The sequence below is a fragment of the Corvus hawaiiensis genome, chromosome 35 (assembly GCF_020740725.1).
Source record: "Corvus hawaiiensis isolate bCorHaw1 chromosome 35, bCorHaw1.pri.cur, whole genome shotgun sequence".
NCBI lineage: Eukaryota > Metazoa > Chordata > Aves > Passeriformes > Corvidae > Corvus > Corvus hawaiiensis.
The window spans coordinates 1,145,833-1,167,636 of NC_063247.1; the positions used below are offsets into that span (position 1 = coordinate 1,145,833).

Genomic DNA, 21,804 nt, shown 5'->3' on the forward strand with positions numbered 1-21,804 from the left:
CTCGAGAAGGCCACAGGTCACCAAGTCCTGTGGTCTGGCCTCGAGGTCACCTGCAGGAATAACGCTTCGGAAAAGCTCCGGGTCGGCAAGGAACGAGTGCGCTGTGCGGGGGCTCCTCACGGCACCGCTCTGTCCCGTCCTGTCCCGTCGCGTGCTCCGAGCACTGTGGCGTGGCTGCGTCGCCACCAGCCCCTATGTCAGCACGTGTCACAAAGGGCCCTGGGACACCCTGTCCCGTTCCATCCCACGGTGACCATGCTGCACCGTGTCACAAAGGGCCCTTGCACACGCTGCCACCTGCCCCGGGGCCGTCCCCAGCCCACTCCAAGTGGCCCAGGTTGGAAGGAATGCCTTGCCCCAAGTGTCTAAGGCAGCCCGACAGGAACTTTAGCATCGGCTCCAGCCATAAGCAAGCGCTCCCCTGCTCTGCGGGCTCGGGGCAGCACCAGGAGCCCCCACGGCTGCCACCGCAGCCGCCGCGCGAAGGGCTCGGGGTCTTCCACAGAAGCTGGCACGGCCTCCTTGGGACACGTCCCGGCTGGTGGCCATCCTAAAGCCGGGGCTGTGACGCAGACAAGGAACGTGTGGGCCAGGGCCATGGACCAAGGGGCCGGTGTGATTCTGAGGGGCCTCATGGATCCATGGAGACCATGGTGCTCCTGCAGGTCCTCATGGAATCACGGAGTCCATTGGGACACTGCTGGGCCCACGGAACCAAGGGAACATGGAACAGCTCTGGCTGCCTTGGGCTCCTGGGGCCGCCTGGCAGCTCCGGCTGACCTTGGCATGGAGAGAGCTGCTTCTCACCTGCCCTGGAACGCTGGGGCTCCGTGCTTTCCTTCCTGTGGAACAGAACCATCCTTCTCCCCCAGCTGCCCATGGCCAAAATTGCAATTTGGCCTCCAAAATTCCATCTATCCCAGGACTGCTGCCAGACAAAAGCTGCCAAGGCCAACAGGTCTGGCTGGCCTTGGCCTCTGGTGGCCGCCTTTCATGGATCACAGGGAGACAGTTTGTTTTATCACAGATACTATGCATGGTTAGATCCACCCCTCGATCTCGTGCCCACCTATAGGTGGCATCTCTGCCTTGATGACCTGAGGCATCATGTCCCCACAAGTAGGGCTAATGAGGAACACCAAAGCCAGAAGCAGGTAGATCAGGCTGCAAAGATAGAGGTGTCCCAGATAGACTTGGATTGGCAACATAAAGGAGAGTTGTTCCTAGCTCGATGGGCCCATGATGCCTCAGGCCATCAGGGCAGAGATGCCACCTATAAGTGGGCACGAGATCGAGAGGTGGATCTAACCATGGACAGTATCTCCCAGGTGATCCATGATTGTGAGACATGCGCTGCGATCAAGCAGGCCAAGCGGGTGAAGCCCCTGTGGTACGGTGGGCGATGGTCCAAATACAAGTATGGGGAGGCCTGGCAGATTGATTACATCACACTGCCTCAAACCCGCCAAGGCAAGCGCTGTGTGCTCACAATGGTAGAAGCCACCACTGGATGGCTGGAGACCTACCCTGTGCCTCATGCTACTGCCCGGAACACCATCCTGGGCCTGGAAAAGCAAGTCCTTTGGAGGCATGGCACCCCTGAGAGAATCGAGACCAACAACAGGACTCATTTTAAGAACAGCCTTATCAACACCTGGGCTAGAGAACATGGCATTGAGTGGGTGTACCACATCCCTTACCATGCACCAGCTGCAGGCAAAGTGGAACGGTGCCATGGATTGTTGAAAACCACCTTGAAGGCACTGGGTGGGAGAACTTTCAAAAATTGGGAACAGAATCTGGCAAAGGCTACCTGGTTAGTTAACACCCGAGGTTCCACCAATAGAGCAGGTCCAGCCCAGTCTGAATCCCTGCATACAACAGATGGAGATAAGGCCCCAGTAGTGCATGTCAGAGGTCTGTTAGGAAAGCCCGTGTGGATAAATTCTGCCTCGAGTACAGACAAACCCATCCGTGGGGTTGTCTTTGCTCAGGGACCTGGTTGCACATGGTGGGTAATGCAGAAAGATGGAACAACGCATTGTGTACCGCAGGGAGATCTGATTGTTGGGTGAAAACCACCTGTAGTGTGAAATGCCTGTGTACCCCTGCTTGCTGAGGGTCACTGTCACTGTTCGTACATAGCTGTATATATATATATATATATATATATGTATATGTATCGATGTGTGTGTGTAGAGTTAAATTATATTCGTTTGGGCATTGAGCCAATGATATGGGATAAGGGGTGGAATGTCTTGGGGTGACTTTGTGATGTGTATCCCGTATCCCTGCCCTATGCCTAGAAATTAACTTTGTGCCTTTCTGTGCCTCTAAACTGAGCCTGAGAGGGGGAAGGAAAAACTGAGCAAAACTTTTTCAAAGCAGTTTGCAGCTTGTTCAAGGTCACACAGAGATAGGGACTTTCTTTTTCCCAGCTGCAGCAGGGGAGGGAGGAGGCACCCAGCTTGCTGCTTCCCTGGTCAGCTTTTGGCCAGTTCTTCAGCTTCTTTTTCTCCAAAGGGAGACTGAGAGCTGAATTTTTTTTCATTCCCTGGAATTTTGGATTTTCTCCCTTTTCTGCTGGACTGCTTCAATATCAGAACACATCAGGAGGACTTGCCACCGAGCACAGAGGGCCTGGCCCTGGGCCAAGCCCCAGCTCCGAGGAGACCAAAGGGAGGACTCTAACACTTTCCCAGGTTTTTTCTCCACAGCGAGAGATTTTATTATTTAGCATTATTTTCCTTTTCCCGTGTGTTTGTCAAATCAATAGTTTTTATCTCCTTCACTTTCCTTTGATGAAAACTTAATTTTTTCCCGAACCAGGTTCGGGGAGGGGTGGTTGTGCCTTCTCTCAGAGGATATCTTTCTAAATTTGGCCAAACCGGCACATCCGCAAATGAACCAAACTTACAAAAGTGTGAAGAACTCGTGACCTGTTGTCCATCTTGGGGTCCCTCTTGGCAGTAGCCTCTGGCTACCCTGGGTGTACCTTTGAAGGCCTTTCAAATACCTACCTACCTTTATTCCCTTATTCTGCTCTAGCCTCTGGTTTTAGGTGGCCTCTCTAGGCATCAGCAGGGGCTGCAATCCCACACTTGTGGAGACCAGAACCGCCCCCAGGATCCCAACACTGCCTGACAGCGCTCCGGACACCGGGATGGCCGCGCGTCCGAGTCTCGGCCACTGTGCTGCTGCTTCGTTTGCTCGTAGGCGCACCCAGAGGCCACTGTTAAGCCCGGATGCTCTCTGGTTCTGCCCTCTTCCTGATCCCGTGCAGGGATGCAGCACTGCTGGGCTTTCAGGAAGCTGCTCTTGAAAACTTCCAGCATTCCAAGCTCCTTGGCCCTCCGTGGAGGCTTGCCACGGAATCCCTCACAGCTGCCTCCGGAGCATACTCCTGTTGGCTGTTCTAAAATCCAGGGCCTTCAGGGTGCTCAGCAAGACCTCTGACTCCACAGTGTTGTGGAACTGGACCTTCAGGACAGGGACCTTTCCAGCCTGAGCTGCCCTCGTTCCTCTGTGTCTCTGCACAAAACATGGCACGGTGTGGATACAAAAATGCTGCTAGCAAGGATTTTCTTGCTATTTTCTAAGCCCGTGAGAGACTTTTCTCTCTCACAGAAGAGGCAGCAGAGTTATGTACACAACCAAACACCTGCACCCTTGAAAAGTCTTTTTTATAGTACAGTAGAAAATATTTGGACAATGGATGTTTTAGGATTTTAGCCGATCACCCCAAGGGGTGGCTGATCCTTTGTCCAATTAGACTATGAAGAAAAAAGCCTATGAAAGAGTTTGTAAAATAATTAAATAAATCAATCTTGCTGCACAATTCCTGCCTGCTGGAGCTTCTCTCCTCCTCCCTACGGCTGCGGGACACGGTGATATACCCCAGGGTTGCAGTAAAAGCACGGAAGAGAGCAGCAGGAGGGGCCTGTGTGTCCCAGGGCTCAGGTTTTGGGCCGCTTCAGCACCACAGAGATGCAGCTCAAGTGAAGAAACCAAACTGTTTATTAATAGGAAGCGAAGCGAAGGGATGAGCTGGGAGGAAAAAAGGGGATGGGCAGGGTCTGAGGGCTGGAGGGATGGAGCTGTCAAAAGGGAGGGAGAGGGCAGGAGCTATGGGAGCTTTCCACAGGCTCAGCTGTGACCAGCATCAGCTGTGCCTGGAGCTCCAGCTGCTCTACTCTAGTCTCCAGATGGTCTCATCTTCCAGGATATCTGGAGGTCTTAAAGGGACACTGGTTCTGGGCCAGCAGATGAACGTAGTTCTGCAGCTCTTTCGTTGAGTATTTCCTGAACTATGATGTTTGTCTGGGAAGGGCTGTCGTCTCTCCTCAGGGCTTGAAGGGCTGGAAGAGACAGGAACAGAGCCACGGTCAGAGCCTGGATCTGCAGGAATCCAAGCAGACCTTCCTGCCAGGGCCATCTCACCCAGCTCCTGCCACGGCCAGAAGACAGCAGGGGCCAAGGAGATCAGCCAGAAGGTGCTGGCCATGAGCCTCCCCACCGTGTCCCTGAAACCTCTCTGTGCTCCGCCCACGTCACCCCGAGTCCACACACGGAGCAAAGCCCCCACAGCCAGGGCAGGGATTGCAGCTCCCGAGCCAGGCATTGCAGCTCGCCCCCGCCAGCCCCCGCTGCCAGCCCGCTGCCCTCACTCACCCTCACCGAGGAGCTGGAGCTCTTCCTTGTGCCCCCTCAAGAACACCCTGGCAGTCCCTGGGAGCACAGAGGCGGTCACGGCCCCGCGGCACAGCTCCCTCGCAGCGGCGCTGCCAGCCCCGTGGCCACCCGCTCTCCTGCCCCGGCAGGGCTCAGCCCGGGCCCTTGCCGCATCCTGACGCCCGAGGGCACGGCTGCGAGAGGGCGGCAGCGGCCCCGAGGGCAGGCGGGGCTCCACGGCCCCGGGCCCGGATCCCGCTGCCGGGGCAGCAGCCGGGGCCGGGGCCGAGCTGCGGCGGGGCGGGGAGGGGCCCCGGGCTCGTGGCTCACCGATGAACCTGACGGCCGCCTCTCGCAGGGACTCCTGCGGGCTCTCCGCGAACGGCAGCGCCTGGTGCAGGCGCTCGGCCGCTCGGCTCCTGTCCTCTGCCAGCTGCAGAGAGCGCCAGGAGGGAAGGGTTGGCGCGGGCTCAGCCCCTTGGCCGGGCTCTCTGCGCCCAGCCCTGGCCTCCCCTGCCCGCACGGCCCCGAGGCCCGGCCAGCAGCCGCTGGCGCCGGGCTCTGGAGGGGGCCGAGGGCCGGCTGCTGCCCGGGGAGCCGCGGTGCCGCCCCGCGCCACAGCCCAGCGGGGCCGGGGCTCCATCGGCTCCCGGCTCGGGGCCACAGGAGCCTGGAGAAGAGCCCGGGGAAGGGAGCAGCGTGTGGGGCGCAGGCTGGCGCCCCTGGTGCAGCACAGCTGCCAGCCCCACGCACTGGGCACCAGGGGCAGGGGACTTCTCCAGGCTCAGCTTAGGCTTCCAGGCGGTCCTTACCAGGCACTCGGCAAACTTCGACAGCTGCTCCTTCTTCACCAGCTGCCCAAGATTTCTCCTCTTCAGGAACTTGGCCGCACAAATCAGCGTTTCCCGAGAAGCCTGGAGAGCAGCAGAGACACGGAGATGGCACCACAGCCCAGGGCACAGGACCCGCGTCCCTGTGCCAAGGCCAGGAGAAGGCTGCAGCCTGCGAGGCCCCAGGGCAGGAGGCAGCTGAGCCCCCTCCCAGGAGGACACATCAGCCCACAAGTCCTCACCTCTGCCACGTTCCGGTTCTCATCATGGCAGTGGAATAAAAGTGGGAGTAGGCTCTGGCACACAATTGTCTTAAGGGGCTTTTTTCCCTCGTCCACTACCAACTCCATCACCTTGCAGAAGAGGTGAATGGAGAGCATCTGCACATTGCTGTTGTCCTGGAGTAAAGGAAAAAACATCAGCAGCAACTTCTCCAGCCCATGTGGGCAACGGCCTAAAAATCCACAGGGCACAAAGTGTCTGGGCAGCAGCCAGTGTCAGTGGCTGGGGGCACAGAGCCTTACATTTTCAAAGAGTGGCAAGAGCGCCTCAGCCAGTTTCGGGGCAGTGGTGCTGGATACCAGGATGTCTTTGTTCTCCAGCACATTCATGAACACAGAGAGGGACATCCTGACCACCTCTCCATCTGCATCACCCAGCAGCTCCACAAGCCGTTGAGACAGGCTGCCCATTCTTCTGGCCTGTGTGGAACACAAGGCTGTGCTGTGAAGCCATGAACGGCTGCACTGCCTACACCACCCTGGCCCTGCAAGCCCACCCTGCTGCCGCAGGGCCCAGAGGCCAAAGGCCTGTCCCGAAGCACTGGGGCAGCTGAGCCGGGAGGCAGGAGAGCTGGGAGCAGCTGCCTCAGCTCCTGAAGCCCAGCCAAGCCCATGTGACTGCTTTCCCCAGCGCAGCTTCAGCCGCTGCCGCCTTCTCACCATGGCGGGATCCTTGCTGAGCACCACGAGGCCTCTGAGTGCCAGGCGACATCTCTGCCTGCACTCGCTCAGCAGGTACCTGGACATGATCTCCAGGATGCTGTCACCATATTTACTTAAGTCCAGGCACTCGAGGAGCTGAAAGGCACAGGGCAGTGACAGGGGAGCCGGCCGGCAGGAGCCCGGAACCGCCCAGGGCTGGGCCCAGGCAGCAGCGCAGGGCGCGGGCACCGTCCCAGGCAGCTGCGGCTACGAGAGGGCAGAGAGGCGGGAGGCAGCTCAGCGAGGCAGCGCTGGCCGTCAGGCTCACCTCCACAAGGAAAGCCAGGAAGGGCAGATCCCAGCATGGCTCCTCCCTGCTGAGTGGTTTGAGCAGGTGGAATGCAATGCGGGAGCAGAAGGGGATCAAGACCTGGCGCATCTCTCTGGTAGGGGGAAAAAGGCACCAAGACCCTGAGGCAGGGGGCAAACCTCTCCCAGGACTGACTCACACAGGTCTGGTCTTCCCCACCACGTTGCAAGGGGATCTGGGTGCTCTGGGAGGCAGCTCCTTCTGGGCACCCTCCCCTTCCAGCCTTTTCCAGTCCGCTTGGCCATCCCTCGGTGACGAGGCCCCACAGGGACTGTGTGGGGCACCTCGGGCACAGGGCACAAGTGCCGGGGGCAGTGAGGAGAAGGGGGTCTCACCTGGCCAGCAGACCCACTGCATAGTGCTGGGTGTCAGCACACAGCAGCGTGTCCCAGCCACGCTTGCGCTCCATAGCCACCACCTCGTTGTCACAGCGCAGTCGACAGAGCAGAGCCTTCATGGCCTGCACTGCAAACCTGTGCACAGAGCAAAGCCCAGGTCACACTGGGAGCACTGGCGCTGGCCACGAGGGCATGGGAAGGACAGGAGGACTGGGACCTGTTGGGGTTGGTGGGAAGGCGGTGTTCCTCCCGGCATGCTCTCCAGAAGTGATCAACTTCCTCTGGCACCTGCTGTGTGGTGATGACAACTTGGAAGAGCAGAGTCACAAACAGGCGGGCTGAATAAAGGATCATTGCCTCGTGGCACTCGGGCACCTGGACAATCACCCACAGCGCCAGAGTTGCCTGCAAAAGAAGCAGCTCGAGACAGCTCAGGAGCATCCCTCAGTGCCGAGCTGTCCGTGTGGCAGGGCCCGAGGGGAGACGCAGGGGGAGCACCGGGCCTGGTGCCCCCTGAGCCTGCCCTAGCCCAGGTTTCAGCCCAGCACCTGAGGCAAGGAGATGCAGTGGGGGAAGGATGGAGAGCTGGTGAGGATGTGACCTCGGGGTGAGTAAAGGCCAGTTCCAGAAACTCACAGCCAGGGCAAAGACATCTGTATCATCCCCATCAGAGGTGGACGTGCTATGCAGTGGCCATTCCTGCATCACAGAGAGCAGCGTTGGCAACACCTTCTCCACTGCTGGTCCCAATGATCCTATGATTCTCCACATCATTGTAGCAGCTCTGTAGGATCGGAGCTCTGAGTCAGGGGCGTCTCAGTCACAGTACCACGCCCTGTGCAGCTGTGGGGGCCCAGGTGACAGAGCCCCGGTGCCCTGAGGGGCAGGGAGGGAGCATGGCAGCAGGCTCAGGAAACAGAGGGGCCCGAGGGTCCTGGAGCTCTCCACCTGTCTGGCAGACCCCATTGGACAGGCGGCACAGGGCGATGGGCCCTAAGGGCTGGTGAGCCCTGAGCTCTCAAGGCAGCTGGGCCCCGTACCTGTCGCACGATGGGGCACAGCGCAGGAGGGTCAGCACCACATCAGCGGGGTGCTCTTCAGCCAGCCTCAGAATGTCAATTTGCAGCCAGGCATCCACAGTGACATGGGACCCGAGTCTCTGGTGAATGTTCCTCACCATGGCTGGCACCTGGAGGAGGCATGGGGAAGACTTGGAGCACTGTCCAAGGGAGCAACTTCCCCAGCTGCCCCCAAGAAGTGCTTCCCTTCCCACCGCACTGTGCTGGCCTCAAAGGCTGAGGGGGCCCAGCAGCCGTGGCTTGAGGGGGCACACGATCCTTGGAGTCTCCAGCCCTGGCCCCAGGCTGCTTACCTGCTGCTGAGGAGAAGCAGCACTCTCTTCAAAAAAATCCAGTTTGGGAGCATGAATCCCAGTGGGAATGGGCATAGTGTCAGTATTTGGGATGCCCTGAGTCTCTCCGGTGTCAGTGTTTGTGATGGCCATGTCCTCAGTCACTGCCCTGTCAGTCTTCGCTGTGTGATCATTCATTGGACTGTCAGAGTCTTCTGAGGGTGCAGTGATATCTGTGCTGACATCAGGCTCTGCCTGGAGCTCGGTCAGCCCAGAGTCAGGCTCAGCTGTGCCCTCAGTTGCTGTGGTGCTGGTCTTTCCACGCCGAATGCACATGAACTTCCGGAACATCTGCAGGAGAACAAAGGACAGGGAAGAGAGGGATGTTCCAAGGGGTGCTCCAGGCGTGGTGCTCGGCTGAGCAGCGACAGCAGGCCCAGCCCAGGTGGGGATGGCTGCAGGTACCTGCACTGTTCTCCGGAAGCGGCCGTGGGCACGGTCCTGCTCTTGTGTCCGGTCCAGGGCTGCATCTGGCAAAGAGCGAGCGCAGCCAGAGCTGAGGGGCTGCAGGAGAGGCCGGAGAACGCAGCCCAGCCCTGCGCTCCCCAGGCAGGGACAGCCCCGGGATGCCCAGGGGATGGAGCACGGCTGCTGCGGGGGGTCTGGCCTGGCTCCTCTTCCAGCCTATCCATAGGCCTGTTCCCCGGGGATGGGATGGGATGGGATGGGATGGGATGGGATGGGATGGGATGGGATGGGATGGGATGGGATGGGATGGCGCCAAGCTGGCTGCTGCCATCAGCCCTGTGGCCCAGCTCTGTCACTCACCGTCCTGCCGTGGCTGGAACTGCTCCAGCTCTTCGGGCTGTTGTGCTGGGGCAGCTCCAGGGCCTTTTTTCCTCCTGAGCACTTTGAACAGGCGACGGAATCTGCCCGCCATGCCACAGTGTGGCCTCGAGGGCACCTTCAAGAGAGATTCCTTGGGAAAGCTCTGAGTGAACAAGTCCTGCGCTTGTGCCTTGAAGGCACCAGCAACAGAGAAACCTCAGGAAGGCTACAGGACAGCAAGTCCTGCACCCTGGTCTCTGAGGGCTCCTGCCACAAGGACAGGAGACTCCTCGTCAAGGATTGTGGTCAGCTAAGCCAACGGTCTGGCCTTGAGGGCACCGGCCACAGGGATGGGAGATACCTCGGAAAAGCTCCGGGGCACCAAGTCCCACGGTCTGCCCTCGAGGGCACCTGCAAAAGAGAAGCCTCGAGAAGGCCACAGGTCACCAAGTCCTGTGGTCTGGCCTCGAGGTCACCTGCAGGAATAACGCTTCGGAAAAGCTCCGGGTCGGCAAGGAACGAGTGCGCTGTGCGGGGGCTCCTCACGGCACCGCTCTGTCCCGTCCTGTCCCGTCGCATGCTCCGAGCACTGTGGCGTGGCTGCGTCGCCGCCAGCCCCTATGTCAGCACGTGTCACAAAGGGCCCTGGGACACCCTGTCCCGTTCCATCCCACGGTGACCATGCTGCACCGTGTCACAAAGGGCCCTTGCACACGCTGCCACCTGCCCCGGGGCCGTCCCCAGCCCACTCCAAGTGGCCCAGGTTGGAAGGAATGCCTTGCCCCAAGTGTCTAAGGCAGCCCGACAGGAACTTTAGCATCGGCTCCAGCCATAAGCAAGCGCTCCCCTGCTCTGCGGGCTCGGGGCAGCACCAGGAGCCCCCACGGCTGCCACCGCAGCCGCCGCGCGAAGGGCTCGGGGTCTTCCACAGAAGCTGGCACGGCCTCCTTGGGACACGTCCCGGCTGGTGGCCATCCTAAAGCCGGGGCTGTGACACAGACAAGGAACGTGTGGGCCAGGGCCATGGACCAAGGGGCCGGTGTGATTCTGAGGGGCCTCGTGGATCCATGGAGACCATGGTGCTCCTGCAGGTCCTCATGGAATCACGGAGTCCATTGGGACACTGCTGGGCCCACGGAACCAAGGGAACATGGAACAGCTCTGGCTGCCTTGGGCTCCTGGGGCCGCCTGGCAGCTCCGGCTGACCTTGGCATGGAGAGAGCTGCTTCTCACCTGCCCTGGAACGCTGGGGCTCCGTGCTTTCCTTCCTGTGGAACAGAACCATCCTTCTCCCCCAGCTGCCCATGGCCAAAATTGCAATTTGGCCTCCAAAATTCCATCTATCCCAGGACTGCTGCCAGACAAAAGCTGCCAAGGCCAACAGGTCTGGCTGGCCTTGGCCTCTGGTGGCCGCCTTTCATGGATCACAGGGAGACAGTTTGTTTTATCACAGATACTATGCATGGTTAGATCCACCCCTCGATCTCGTGCCCACCTATAGGTGGCATCTCTGCCTTGATGACCTGAGGCATCATGTCCCCACAAGTAGGGCTAATGAGGAACACCAAAGCCAGAAGCAGGTAGATCAGGCTGCAAAGATAGAGGTGTCCCAGATAGACTTGGATTGGCAACATAAAGGAGAGTTGTTCCTAGCTCGATGGGCCCATGATGCCTCAGGCCATCAGGGCAGAGATGCCACCTATAAGTGGGCACGAGATCGAGGGGTGGATCTAACCATGGACAGTATCTCCCAGGTGATCCATGATTGTGAGACATGCGCTGCGATCAAGCAGGCCAAGCGGGTGAAGCCCCTGTGGTACGGTGGGCGATGGTCCAAATACAAGTATGGGGAGGCCTGGCAGATTGATTACATCACACTGCCTCAAACCCGCCAAGGCAAGCGCTGTGTGCTCACAATGGTAGAAGCCACCACTGGATGGCTGGAGACCTACCCTGTGCCTCATGCTACTGCCCGGAACACCATCCTGGGCCTGGAAAAGCAAGTCCTTTGGAGGCATGGCACCCCTGAGAGAATCGAGACCAACAACAGGACTCATTTTAAGAACAGCCTTATCAACACCTGGGCTAGAGAACATGGCATTGAGTGGGTGTACCACATCCCTTACCATGCACCAGCTGCAGGCAAAGTGGAACGGTGCCATGGATTGTTGAAAACCACCTTGAAGGCACTGGGTGGGAGAACTTTCAAAAATTGGGAACAGAATCTGGCAAAGGCTACCTGGTTAGTTAACACCCGAGGTTCCACCAATAGAGCAGGTCCAGCCCAGTCTGAATCCCTGCATACAACAGATGGAGATAAGGCCCCAGTAGTGCATGTCAGAGGTCTGTTAGGAAAGCCCGTGTGGATAAATTCTGCCTCGAGTACAGACAAACCCATCCGTGGGGTTGTCTTTGCTCAGGGACCTGGTTGCACATGGTGGGTAATGCAGAAAGATGGAACAACGCATTGTGTACCGCAGGGAGATCTGATTGTTGGGTGAAAACCACCTGTAGTGTGAAATGCCTGTGTACCCCTGCTTGCTGAGGGTCACTGTCACTGTTCGTACATAGCTGTATATATATATATATATATATATATGTATATGTATCGATGTGTGTGTGTAGAGTTAAATTATATTCGTTTGGGCATTGAGCCAATGATATGGGATAAGGGGTGGAATGTCTTGGGGTGACTTTGTGATGTGTATCCCGTATCCCTGCCCTATGCCTAGAAATTAACTTTGTGCCTTTCTGTGCCTCTAAACTGAGCCTGAGAGGGGGAAGGAAAAACTGAGCAAAACTTTTTCAAAGCAGTTTGCAGCTTGTTCAAGGTCACACAGAGATAGGGACTTTCTTTTTCCCAGCTGCAGCAGGGGAGGGAGGAGGCACCCAGCTTGCTGCTTCCCTGGTCAGCTTTTGGCCAGTTCTTCAGCTTCTTTTTCTCCAAAGGGAGACTGAGAGCTGAATTTTTTTTCATTCCCTGGAATTTTGGATTTTCTCCCTTTTCTGCTGGACTGCTTCAATATCAGAACACATCAGGAGGACTTGCCACCGAGCACAGAGGGCCTGGCCCTGGGCCAAGCCCCAGCTCCGAGGAGACCAAAGGGAGGACTCTAACACTTTCCCAGGTTTTTTCTCCACAGCGAGAGATTTTATTATTTAGCATTATTTTCCTTTTCCCGTGTGTTTGTCAAATCAATAGTTTTTATCTCCTTCACTTTCCTTTGATGAAAACTTAATTTTTTCCCGAACCAGGTTCGGGGAGGGGTGGTTGTGCCTTCTCTCAGAGGATATCTTTCTAAATTTGGCCAAACCGGCACATCCGCAAATGAACCAAACTTACAAAAGTGTGAAGAACTCGTGACCTGTTGTCCATCTTGGGGTCCCTCTTGGCAGTAGCCTCTGGCTACCCTGGGTGTACCTTTGAAGGCCTTTCAAATACCTACCTACCTTTATTCCCTTATTCTGCTCTAGCCTCTGGTTTTAGGTGGCCTCTCTAGGCATCAGCAGGGGCTGCAATCCCACACTTGTGGAGACCAGAACCGCCCCCAGGATCCCAACACTGCCTGACAGCGCTCCGGACACCGGGATGGCCGCGCGTCCGAGTCTCGGCCACTGTGCTGCTGCTTCGTTTGCTCGTAGGCGCACCCAGAGGCCACTGTTAAGCCCGGATGCTCTCTGGTTCTGCCCTCTTCCTGATCCCGTGCAGGGATGCAGCACTGCTGGGCTTTCAGGAAGCTGCTCTTGAAAACTTCCAGCATTCCAAGCTCCTTGGCCCTCCGTGGAGGCTTGCCACGGAATCCCTCACAGCTGCCTCCGGAGCATACTCCTGTTGGCTGTTCTAAAATCCAGGGCCTTCAGGGTGCTCAGCAAGACCTCTGACTCCACAGTGTTGTGGAACTGGACCTTCAGGACAGGGACCTTTCCAGCCTGAGCTGCCCTCGTTCCTCTGTGTCTCTGCACAAAACATGGCACGGTGTGGATACAAAAATGCTGCTAGCAAGGATTTTCTTGCTATTTTCTAAGCCCGTGAGAGACTTTTCTCTCTCACAGAAGAGGCAGCAGAGTTATGTACACAACCAAACACCTGCACCCTTGAAAAGTCTTTTTTATAGTACAGTAGAAAATATTTGGACAATGGATGTTTTAGGATTTTAGCCGATCACCCCAAGGGGTGGCTGATCCTTTGTCCAATTAGACTATGAAGAAAAAAGCCTATGAAAGAGTTTGTAAAATAATTAAATAAATCAATCTTGCTGCACAATTCCTGCCTGCTGGAGCTTCTCTCCTCCTCCCTACGGCTGCGGGACACGGTGATATACCCCAGGGTTGCAGTAAAAGCACGGAAGAGAGCAGCAGGAGGGGCCTGTGTGTCCCAGGGCTCAGGTTTTGGGCCGCTTCAGCACCACAGAGATGCAGCTCAAGTGAAGAAACCAAACTGTTTATTAATAGGAAGCGAAGCGAAGGGATGAGCTGGGAGGAAAAAAGGGGATGGGCAGGGTCTGAGGGCTGGAGGGATGGAGCTGTCAAAAGGGAGGGAGAGGGCAGGAGCTATGGGAGCTTTCCACAGGCTCAGCTGTGACCAGCATCAGCTGTGCCTGGAGCTCCAGCTGCTCTACTCTAGTCTCCAGATGGTCTCATCTTCCAGGATATCTGGAGGTCTTAAAGGGACACTGGTTCTGGGCCAGCAGATGAACGTAGTTCTGCAGCTCTTTCGTTGAGTATTTCCTGAACTATGATGTTTGTCTGGGAAGGGCTGTCGTCTCTCCTCAGGGCTTGAAGGGCTGGAAGAGACAGGAACAGAGCCACGGTCAGAGCCTGGATCTGCAGGAATCCAAGCAGACCTTCCTGCCAGGGCCATCTCACCCAGCTCCTGCCATGGCCAGAAGACAGCAGGGGCCAAGGAGATCAGCCAGAAGGTGCTGGCCATGAGCCTCCCCACCGTGTCCCTGAAACCTCTCTGTGCTCCGCCCACGTCACCCCGAGTCCACACACGGAGCAAAGCCCCCACAGCCAGGGCAGGGATTGCAGCTCCCGAGCCAGGCATTGCAGCTCGCCCCCGCCAGCCCCCGCTGCCAGCCCGCTGCCCTCACTCACCCTCACCGAGGAGCTGGAGCTCTTCCTTGTGCCCCCTCAAGAACACCCTGGCAGTCCCTGGGAGCACAGAGGCGGTCACGGCCCCGCGGCACAGCTCCCTCGCAGCGGCGCTGCCAGCCCCGTGGCCACCCGCTCTCCTGCCCCGGCAGGGCTCAGCCCGGGCCCTTGCCGCATCCTGACGCCCGAGGGCACGGCTGCGAGAGGGCGGCAGCGGCCCCGAGGGCAGGCGGGGCTCCACGGCCCCGGGCCCGGATCCCGCTGCCGGGGCAGCAGCCGGGGCCGGGGCCGAGCTGCGGCGGGGCGGGGAGGGGCCCCGGGCTCGTGGCTCACCGATGAACCTGACGGCCGCCTCTCGCAGGGACTCCTGCGGGCTCTCCGCGAACGGCAGCGCCTGGTGCAGGCGCTCGGCCGCTCGGCTCCTGTCCTCTGCCAGCTGCAGAGAGCGCCAGGAGGGAAGGGTTGGCGCGGGCTCAGCCCCTTGGCCGGGCTCTCTGCGCCCAGCCCTGGCCTCCCCTGCCCGCACGGCCCCGAGGCCCGGCCAGCAGCCGCTGGCGCCGGGCTCTGGAGGGGGCCGAGGGCCGGCTGCTGCCCGGGGAGCCGCGGTGCCGCCCCGCGCCACAGCCCAGCGGGGCCGGGGCTCCATCGGCTCCCGGCTCGGGGCCACAGGAGCCTGGAGAAGAGCCCGGGGAAGGGAGCAGCGTGTGGGGCGCAGGCTGGCGCCCCTGGTGCAGCACAGCTGCCAGCCCCACGCACTGGGCACCAGGGGCAGGGGACTTCTCCAGGCTCAGCTTAGGCTTCCAGGCGGTCCTTACCAGGCACTCGGCAAACTTCGACAGCTGCTCCTTCTTCACCAGCTGCCCAAGATTTCTCCTCTTCAGGAACTTGGCCGCACAAATCAGCGTTTCCCGAGAAGCCTGGAGAGCAGCAGAGACACGGAGATGGCACCACAGCCCAGGGCACAGGACCCGCGTCCCTGTGCCAAGGCCAGGAGAAGGCTGCAGCCTGCGAGGCCCCAGGGCAGGAGGCAGCTGAGCCCCCTCCCAGGAGGACACATCAGCCCACAAGTCCTCACCTCTGCCACGTTCCGGTTCTCATCATGGCAGTGGAATAAAAGTGGGAGTAGGCTCTGGCACACAATTGTCTTAAGGGGCTTTTTTCCCTCGTCCACTACCAACTCCATCACCTTGCAGAAGAGGTGAATGGAGAGCATCTGCACATTGCTGTTGTCCTGGAGTAAAGGAAAAAACATCAGCAGCAACTTCTCCAGCCCATGTGGGCAACGGCCTAAAAATCCACAGGGCACAAAGTGTCTGGGCAGCAGCCAGTGTCAGTGGCTGGGGGCACAGAGCCTTACATTTTCAAAGAGTGGCAAGAGCGCCTCAGCCAGTTTCGGGGCAGTGGTGCTGGATACCAGGATGTCTTTGTTCTCCAGCACATTCATGAACACAGAGAGGGACATCCTGACCACCTCTCCATCTGCATCACCCAGCAGCTCCACAAGCCGTTGAGACAGGCTGCCCATTCTTCTGGCCTGTGTGGAACACAAGGCTGTGCTGTGAAGCCATGAACGGCTGCACTGCCTACACCACCCTGGCCCTGCAAGCCCACCCTGCTGCCGCAGGGCCCAGAGGCCAAAGGCCTGTCCCGAAGCACTGGGGCAGCTGAGCCGGGAGGCAGGAGAGCTGGGAGCAGCTGCCTCAGCTCCTGAAGCCCAGCCAAGCCCATGTGACTGCTTTCCCCAGCGCAGCTTCAGCCGCTGCCGCCTTCTCACCATGGCGGGATCCTTGCTGAGCACCACGAGGCCTCTGAGTGCCAGGCGACATCTCTGCCTGCACTCGCTCAGCAGGTACCTGGACATGATCTCCAGGATGCTGTCACCATATTTACTTAAGTCCAGGCACTCGAGGAGCTGAAAGGCACAGGGCAGTGACAGGGGAGCCGGCCGGCAGGAGCCCGGAACCGCCCAGGGCTGGGCCCAGGCAGCAGCGCAGGGCGCGGGCACCGTCCCAGGCAGCTGCGGCTACGAGAGGGCAGAGAGGCGGGAGGCAGCTCAGCGAGGCAGCGCTGGCCGTCAGGCTCACCTCCACAAGGAAAGCCAGGAAGGGCAGATCCCAGCATGGCTCCTCCCTGCTGAGTGGTTTGAGCAGGTGGAATGCAATGCGGGAGCAGAAGGGGATCAAGACCTGGCGCATCTCTCTGGTAGGGGGAAAAAGGCACCAAGACCCTGAGGCAGGGGGCAAACCTCTCCCAGGACTGACTCACACAGGTCTGGTCTTCCCCACCACGTTGCAAGGGGATCTGGGTGCTCTGGGAGGCAGCTCCTTCTGGGCACCCTCCCCTTCCAGCCTTTTCCAGTCCGCTTGGCCATCCCTCGGTGACGAGGCCCCACAGGGACTGTGTGGGGCACCTCGGGCACAGGGCACAAGTGCCGGGGGCAGTGAGGAGAAGGGGGTCTCACCTGGCCAGCAGACCCACTGCATAGTGCTGGGTGTCAGCACACAGCAGCGTGTCCCAGCCACGCTTGCGCTCCATAGCCACCACCTCGTTGTCACAGCGCAGTCGACAGAGCAGAGCCTTCATGGCCTGCACTGCAAACCTGTGCACAGAGCAAAGCCCAGGTCACACTGGGAGCACTGGCGCTGGCCACGAGGGCATGGGAAGGACAGGAGGACTGGGACCTGTTGGGGTTGGTGGGAAGGCGGTGTTCCTCCCGGCATGCTCTCCAGAAGTGATCAACTTCCTCTGGCACCTGCTGTGTGGTGATGACAACTTGGAAGAGCAGAGTCACAAACAGGCGGGCTGAATAAAGGATCATTGCCTCGTGGCACTCGGGCACCTGGACAATCACCCACAGCGCCAGAGTTGCCTGCAAAAGAAGCAGCTCGAGACAGCTCAGGAGCATCCCTCAGTGCCGAGCTGTCCGTGTGGCAGGGCCCGAGGGGAGACGCAGGGGGAGCACCGGGCCTGGTGCCCCCTGAGCCTGCCCTAGCCCAGGTTTCAGCCCAGCACCTGAGGCAAGGAGATGCAGTGGGGGAAGGATGGAGAGCTGGTGAGGATGTGACCTCGGGGTGAGTAAAGGCCAGTTCCAGAAACTCACAGCCAGGGCAAAGACATCTGTATCATCCCCATCAGAGGTGGACGTGCTATGCAGTGGCCATTCCTGCATCACAGAGAGCAGCGTTGGCAACACCTTCTCCACTGCTGGTCCCAATGATCCTATGATTCTCCACATCATTGTAGCAGCTCTGTAGGATCGGAGCTCTGAGTCAGGGGCGTCTCAGTCACAGTACCACGCCCTGTGCAGCTGTGGGGGCCCAGGTGACAGAGCCCCGGTGCCCTGAGGGGCAGGGAGGGAGCATGGCAGCAGGCTCAGGAAACAGAGGGGCCCGAGGGTCCTGGAGCTCTCCACCTGTCTGGCAGACCCCATTGGACAGGCGGCACAGGGCGATGGGCCCTAAGGGCTGGTGAGCCCTGAGCTCTCAAGGCAGCTGGGCCCCGTACCTGTCGCACGATGGGGCACAGCGCAGGAGGGTCAGCACCACATCAGCGGGGTGCTCTTCAGCCAGCCTCAGAATGTCAATTTGCAGCCAGGCATCCACAGTGACATGGGACCCGAGTCTCTGGTGAATGTTCCTCACCATGGCTGGCACCTGGAGGAGGCATGGGGAAGACTTGGAGCACTGTCCAAGGGAGCAACTTCCCCAGCTGCCCCCAAGAAGTGCTTCCCTTCCCACCGCACTGTGCTGGCCTCAAAGGCTGAGGGGGCCCAGCAGCCGTGGCTTGAGGGGGCACACGATCCTTGGAGTCTCCAGCCCTGGCCCCAGGCTGCTTACCTGCTGCTGAGGAGAAGCAGCACTCTCTTCAAAAAAATCCAGTTTGGGAGCATGAATCCCAGTGGGAATGGGCATAGTGTCAGTATTTGGGATGCCCTGAGTCTCTCCGGTGTCAGTGTTTGTGATGGCCATGTCCTCAGTCACTGCCCTGTCAGTCTTCGCTGTGTGATCATTCATTGGACTGTCAGAGTCTTCTGAGGGTGCAGTGATATCTGTGCTGACATCAGGCTCTGCCTGGAGCTCGGTCAGCCCAGAGTCAGGCTCAGCTGTGCCCTCAGTTGCTGTGGTGCTGGTCTTTCCACGCCGAATGCACATGAACTTCCGGAACATCTGCAGGAGAACAAAGGACAGGGAAGAGAGGGATGTTCCAAGGGGTGCTCCAGGCGTGGTGCTCGGCTGAGCAGCGACAGCAGGCCCAGCCCAGGTGGGGATGGCTGCAGGTACCTGCACTGTTCTCCGGAAGCGGCCGTGGGCACGGTCCTGCTCTTGTGTCCGGTCCAGGGCTGCATCTGGCAAAGAGCGAGCGCAGCCAGAGCTGAGGGGCTGCAGGAGAGGCCGGAGAACGCAGCCCAGCCCTGCGCTCCCCAGGCAGGGACAGCCCCGGGATGCCCAGGGGATGGAGCACGGCTGCTGCGGGGGGTCTGGCCTGGCTCCTCTTCCAGCCTATCCATAGGCCTGTTCCCCGGGGATGGGATGGGATGGGATGGGATGGGATGGGATGGGATGGGATGGGATGGGATGGGATGGGATGGCGCCAAGCTGGCTGCTGCCATCAGCCCTGTGGCCCAGCTCTGTCACTCACCGTCCTGCCGTGGCTGGAACTGCTCCAGCTCTTCGGGCTGTTGTGCTGGGGCAGCTCCAGGGCCTTTTTTCCTCCTGAGCACTTTGAACAGGCGACGGAATCTGCCCGCCATGCCACAGTGTGGCCTCGAGGGCACCTTCAAGAGAGATTCCTTGGGAAAGCTCTGAGTGAACAAGTCCTGCGCTTGTGCCTTGAAGGCACCAGCAACAGAGAAACCTCAGGAAGGCTACAGGACAGCAAGTCCTGCACCCTGGTCTCTGAGGGCTCCTGCCACAAGGACAGGAGACTCCTCGTCAAGGATTGTGGTCAGCTAAGCCAACGGTCTGGCCTTGAGGGCACCGGCCACAGGGATGGGAGATACCTCGGAAAAGCTCCGGGGCACCAAGTCCCACGGTCTGCCCTCGAGGGCACCTGCAAAAGAGAAGCCTCGAGAAGGCCACAGGTCACCAAGTCCTGTGGTCTGGCCTCGAGGTCACCTGCAGGAATAACGCTTCGGAAAAGCTCCGGGTCGGCAAGGAACGAGTGCGCTGTGCGGGGGCTCCTCACGGCACCGCTCTGTCCCGTCCTGTCCCGTCGCATGCTCCGAGCACTGTGGCGTGGCTGCGTCGCCGCCAGCCCCTATGTCAGCACGTGTCACAAAGGGCCCTGGGACACCCTGTCCCGTTCCATCCCACGGTGACCATGCTGCACCGTGTCACAAAGGGCCCTTGCACACGCTGCCACCTGCCCCGGGGCCGTCCCCAGCCCACTCCAAGTGGCCCAGGTTGGAAGGAATGCCTTGCCCCAAGTGTCTAAGGCAGCCCGACAGGAACTTTAGCATCGGCTCCAGCCATAAGCAAGCGCTCCCCTGCTCTGCGGGCTCGGGGCAGCACCAGGAGCCCCCACGGCTGCCACCGCAGCCGCCGCGCGAAGGGCTCGGGGTCTTCCACAGAAGCTGGCACGGCCTCCTTGGGACACGTCCCGGCTGGTGGCCATCCTAAAGCCGGGGCTGTGACACAGACAAGGAACGTGTGGGCCAGGGCCATGGACCAAGGGGCCGGTGTGATTCTGAGGGGCCTCGTGGATCCATGGAGACCATGGTGCTCCTGCAGGTCCTCATGGAATCACGGAGTCCATTGGGACACTGCTGGGCCCACGGAACCAAGGGAACATGGAACAGCTCTGGCTGCCTTGGGCTCCTGGGGCCGCCTGGCAGCTCCGGCTGACCTTGGCATGGAGAGAGCTGCTTCTCACCTGCCCTGGAACGCTGGGGCTCCGTGCTTTCCTTCCTGTGGAACAGAACCATCCTTCTCCCCCAGCTGCCCATGGCCAAAATTGCAATTTGGCCTCCAAAATTCCATCTATCCCAGGACTGCTGCCAGACAAAAGCTGCCAAGGCCAACAGGTCTGGCTGGCCTTGGCCTCTGGTGGCCGCCTTTCATGGATCACAGGGAGACAGTTTGTTTTATCACAGATACTATGCATGGTTAGATCCACCCCTCGATCTCGTGCCCACCTATAGGTGGCATCTCTGCCTTGATGACCTGAGGCATCATGTCCCCACAAGTAGGGCTAATGAGGAACACCAAAGCCAGAAGCAGGTAGATCAGGCTGCAAAGATAGAGGTGTCCCAGATAGACTTGGATTGGCAACATAAAGGAGAGTTGTTCCTAGCTCGATGGGCCCATGATGCCTCAGGCCATCAGGGCAGAGATGCCACCTATAAGTGGGCACGAGATCGAGGGGTGGATCTAACCATGGACAGTATCTCCCAGGTGATCCATGATTGTGAGACATGCGCTGCGATCAAGCAGGCCAAGCGGGTGAAGCCCCTGTGGTACGGTGGGCGATGGTCCAAATACAAGTATGGGGAGGCCTGGCAGATTGATTACATCACACTGCCTCAAACCCGCCAAGGCAAGCGCTGTGTGCTCACAATGGTAGAAGCCACCACTGGATGGCTGGAGACCTACCCTGTGCCTCATGCTACTGCCCGGAACACCATCCTGGGCCTGGAAAAGCAAGTCCTTTGGAGGCATGGCACCCCTGAGAGAATCGAGACCAACAACAGGACTCATTTTAAGAACAGCCTTATCAACACCTGGGCTAGAGAACATGGCATTGAGTGGGTGTACCACATCCCTTACCATGCACCAGCTGCAGGCAAAGTGGAACGGTGCCATGGATTGTTGAAAACCACCTTGAAGGCACTGGGTGGGAGAACTTTCAAAAATTGGGAACAGAATCTGGCAAAGGCTACCTGGTTAGTTAACACCCGAGGTTCCACCAATAGAGCAGGTCCAGCCCAGTCTGAATCCCTGCATACAACAGATGGAGATAAGGCCCCAGTAGTGCATGTCAGAGGTCTGTTAGGAAAGCCCGTGTGGATAAATTCTGCCTCGAGTACAGACAAACCCATCCGTGGGGTTGTCTTTGCTCAGGGACCTGGTTGCACATGGTGGGTAATGCAGAAAGATGGAACAACGCATTGTGTACCGCAGGGAGATCTGATTGTTGGGTGAAAACCACCTGTAGTGTGAAATGCCTGTGTACCCCTGCTTGCTGAGGGTCACTGTCACTGTTCGTACATAGCTGTATATATATATATATATATATATATGTATATGTATCGATGTGTGTGTGTAGAGTTAAATTATATTCGTTTGGGCATTGAGCCAATGATATGGGATAAGGGGTGGAATGTCTTGGGGTGACTTTGTGATGTGTATCCCGTATCCCTGCCCTATGCCTAGAAATTAACTTTGTGCCTTTCTATGCCTCT

General features: G+C 58.8%; 4 protein-coding genes across 4 annotated transcripts; all 4 read right to left on the reverse strand.

The window, feature by feature from the left end:
- Positions 1-3,968: 3,968 nt before the first annotated feature.
- Positions 3,969-7,284, reverse strand: LOC125319086. Its single transcript, XM_048290031.1, has 9 exons — positions 7,130-7,284; positions 6,753-6,867; positions 6,443-6,580; positions 6,026-6,202; positions 5,744-5,899; positions 5,484-5,585; positions 5,002-5,104; positions 4,672-4,728; positions 3,969-4,358 (listed from the first exon to the last, which is right to left on the reverse strand). Exons 1-9 carry the CDS (start codon positions 7,249-7,251, stop codon positions 4,237-4,239), a joined length of 1,092 nt encoding a protein of 363 aa, XP_048145988.1. The 5' UTR covers positions 7,252-7,284; the 3' UTR covers positions 3,969-4,236.
- Positions 7,285-7,515: 231 nt separating this feature from the next.
- Positions 7,516-9,499, reverse strand: LOC125319066. Its single transcript, XM_048290014.1, has 5 exons — positions 9,312-9,499; positions 8,949-9,013; positions 8,505-8,834; positions 8,173-8,321; positions 7,516-7,537 (listed from the first exon to the last, which is right to left on the reverse strand). The coding sequence occupies exons 1-5, from the start codon at positions 9,421-9,423 to the stop codon at positions 7,516-7,518; spliced, it is 678 nt and encodes a 225-aa protein (XP_048145971.1). The 5' UTR covers positions 9,424-9,499.
- Positions 9,500-13,705: 4,206 nt separating this feature from the next.
- On the reverse strand, positions 13,706-17,021 carry LOC125319078. Its single transcript, XM_048290024.1, has 9 exons — positions 16,867-17,021; positions 16,490-16,604; positions 16,180-16,317; positions 15,763-15,939; positions 15,481-15,636; positions 15,221-15,322; positions 14,739-14,841; positions 14,409-14,465; positions 13,706-14,095 (listed from the first exon to the last, which is right to left on the reverse strand). Exons 1-9 carry the CDS (start codon positions 16,986-16,988, stop codon positions 13,974-13,976), a joined length of 1,092 nt encoding a protein of 363 aa, XP_048145981.1. The 5' UTR covers positions 16,989-17,021; the 3' UTR covers positions 13,706-13,973.
- A 231-nt stretch (positions 17,022-17,252) lies between these two features.
- On the reverse strand, positions 17,253-19,231 carry LOC125319067. Its single transcript, XM_048290016.1, has 5 exons — positions 19,044-19,231; positions 18,686-18,750; positions 18,242-18,571; positions 17,910-18,058; positions 17,253-17,274 (listed from the first exon to the last, which is right to left on the reverse strand). The coding sequence occupies exons 1-5, from the start codon at positions 19,153-19,155 to the stop codon at positions 17,253-17,255; spliced, it is 678 nt and encodes a 225-aa protein (XP_048145973.1). The 5' UTR covers positions 19,156-19,231.
- Positions 19,232-21,804: the final 2,573 nt, after the last annotated feature.

Bases quoted from the DNA above. Each gene is read 5' to 3' on its own strand.
- LOC125319086 (XM_048290031.1), bottom strand. From the start codon at position 7,251: ATGAAGGCTCTGCTCTGTCGACTGCGCTGTGACAACGAGGTGGTGGCT. The intron at 6,868-7,129 runs GTGAGACCCCCT...TCCCCCTACCAG, and splicing joins GCAGTGGGTCTGCTGGCCAG to AGAGATGCGCCAGGTCTTGA. The intron at 6,581-6,752 runs GTGAGCCTGACG...TGTGCCTTTCAG, and splicing joins TCCTGGCTTTCCTTGTGGAG to CTCCTCGAGTGCCTGGACTT.
- LOC125319066 (XM_048290014.1), bottom strand. From the start codon at position 9,423: ATGGCGGGCAGATTCCGTCGCCTGTTCAAAGTGCTCAGGAGGAAAAAA. The intron at 9,014-9,311 runs GTGAGTGACAGA...GCTCTTTGCCAG, and splicing joins GTTCCAGCCACGGCAGGACG to ATGCAGCCCTGGACCGGACA. The intron at 7,538-8,172 runs GTACGGGGCCCA...CTTCTTTTGCAG, and splicing joins TGTGCCCCATCGTGCGACAG to GCAACTCTGGCGCTGTGGGT.
- LOC125319078 (XM_048290024.1), bottom strand. From the start codon at position 16,988: ATGAAGGCTCTGCTCTGTCGACTGCGCTGTGACAACGAGGTGGTGGCT. The intron at 14,842-15,220 runs GTAAGGACCGCC...CGCTCTCTGCAG, and splicing joins CGAAGTTTGCCGAGTGCCTG to CTGGCAGAGGACAGGAGCCG. The intron at 14,096-14,408 runs GTGAGTGAGGGC...TGTCTCTTCCAG, and splicing joins GCTCCAGCTCCTCGGTGAGG to CCCTTCAAGCCCTGAGGAGA.
- LOC125319067 (XM_048290016.1), bottom strand. From the start codon at position 19,155: ATGGCGGGCAGATTCCGTCGCCTGTTCAAAGTGCTCAGGAGGAAAAAA. The intron at 18,751-19,043 runs GTGAGTGACAGA...GCTCTTTGCCAG, and splicing joins GTTCCAGCCACGGCAGGACG to ATGCAGCCCTGGACCGGACA. The intron at 17,275-17,909 runs GTACGGGGCCCA...CTTCTTTTGCAG, and splicing joins TGTGCCCCATCGTGCGACAG to GCAACTCTGGCGCTGTGGGT.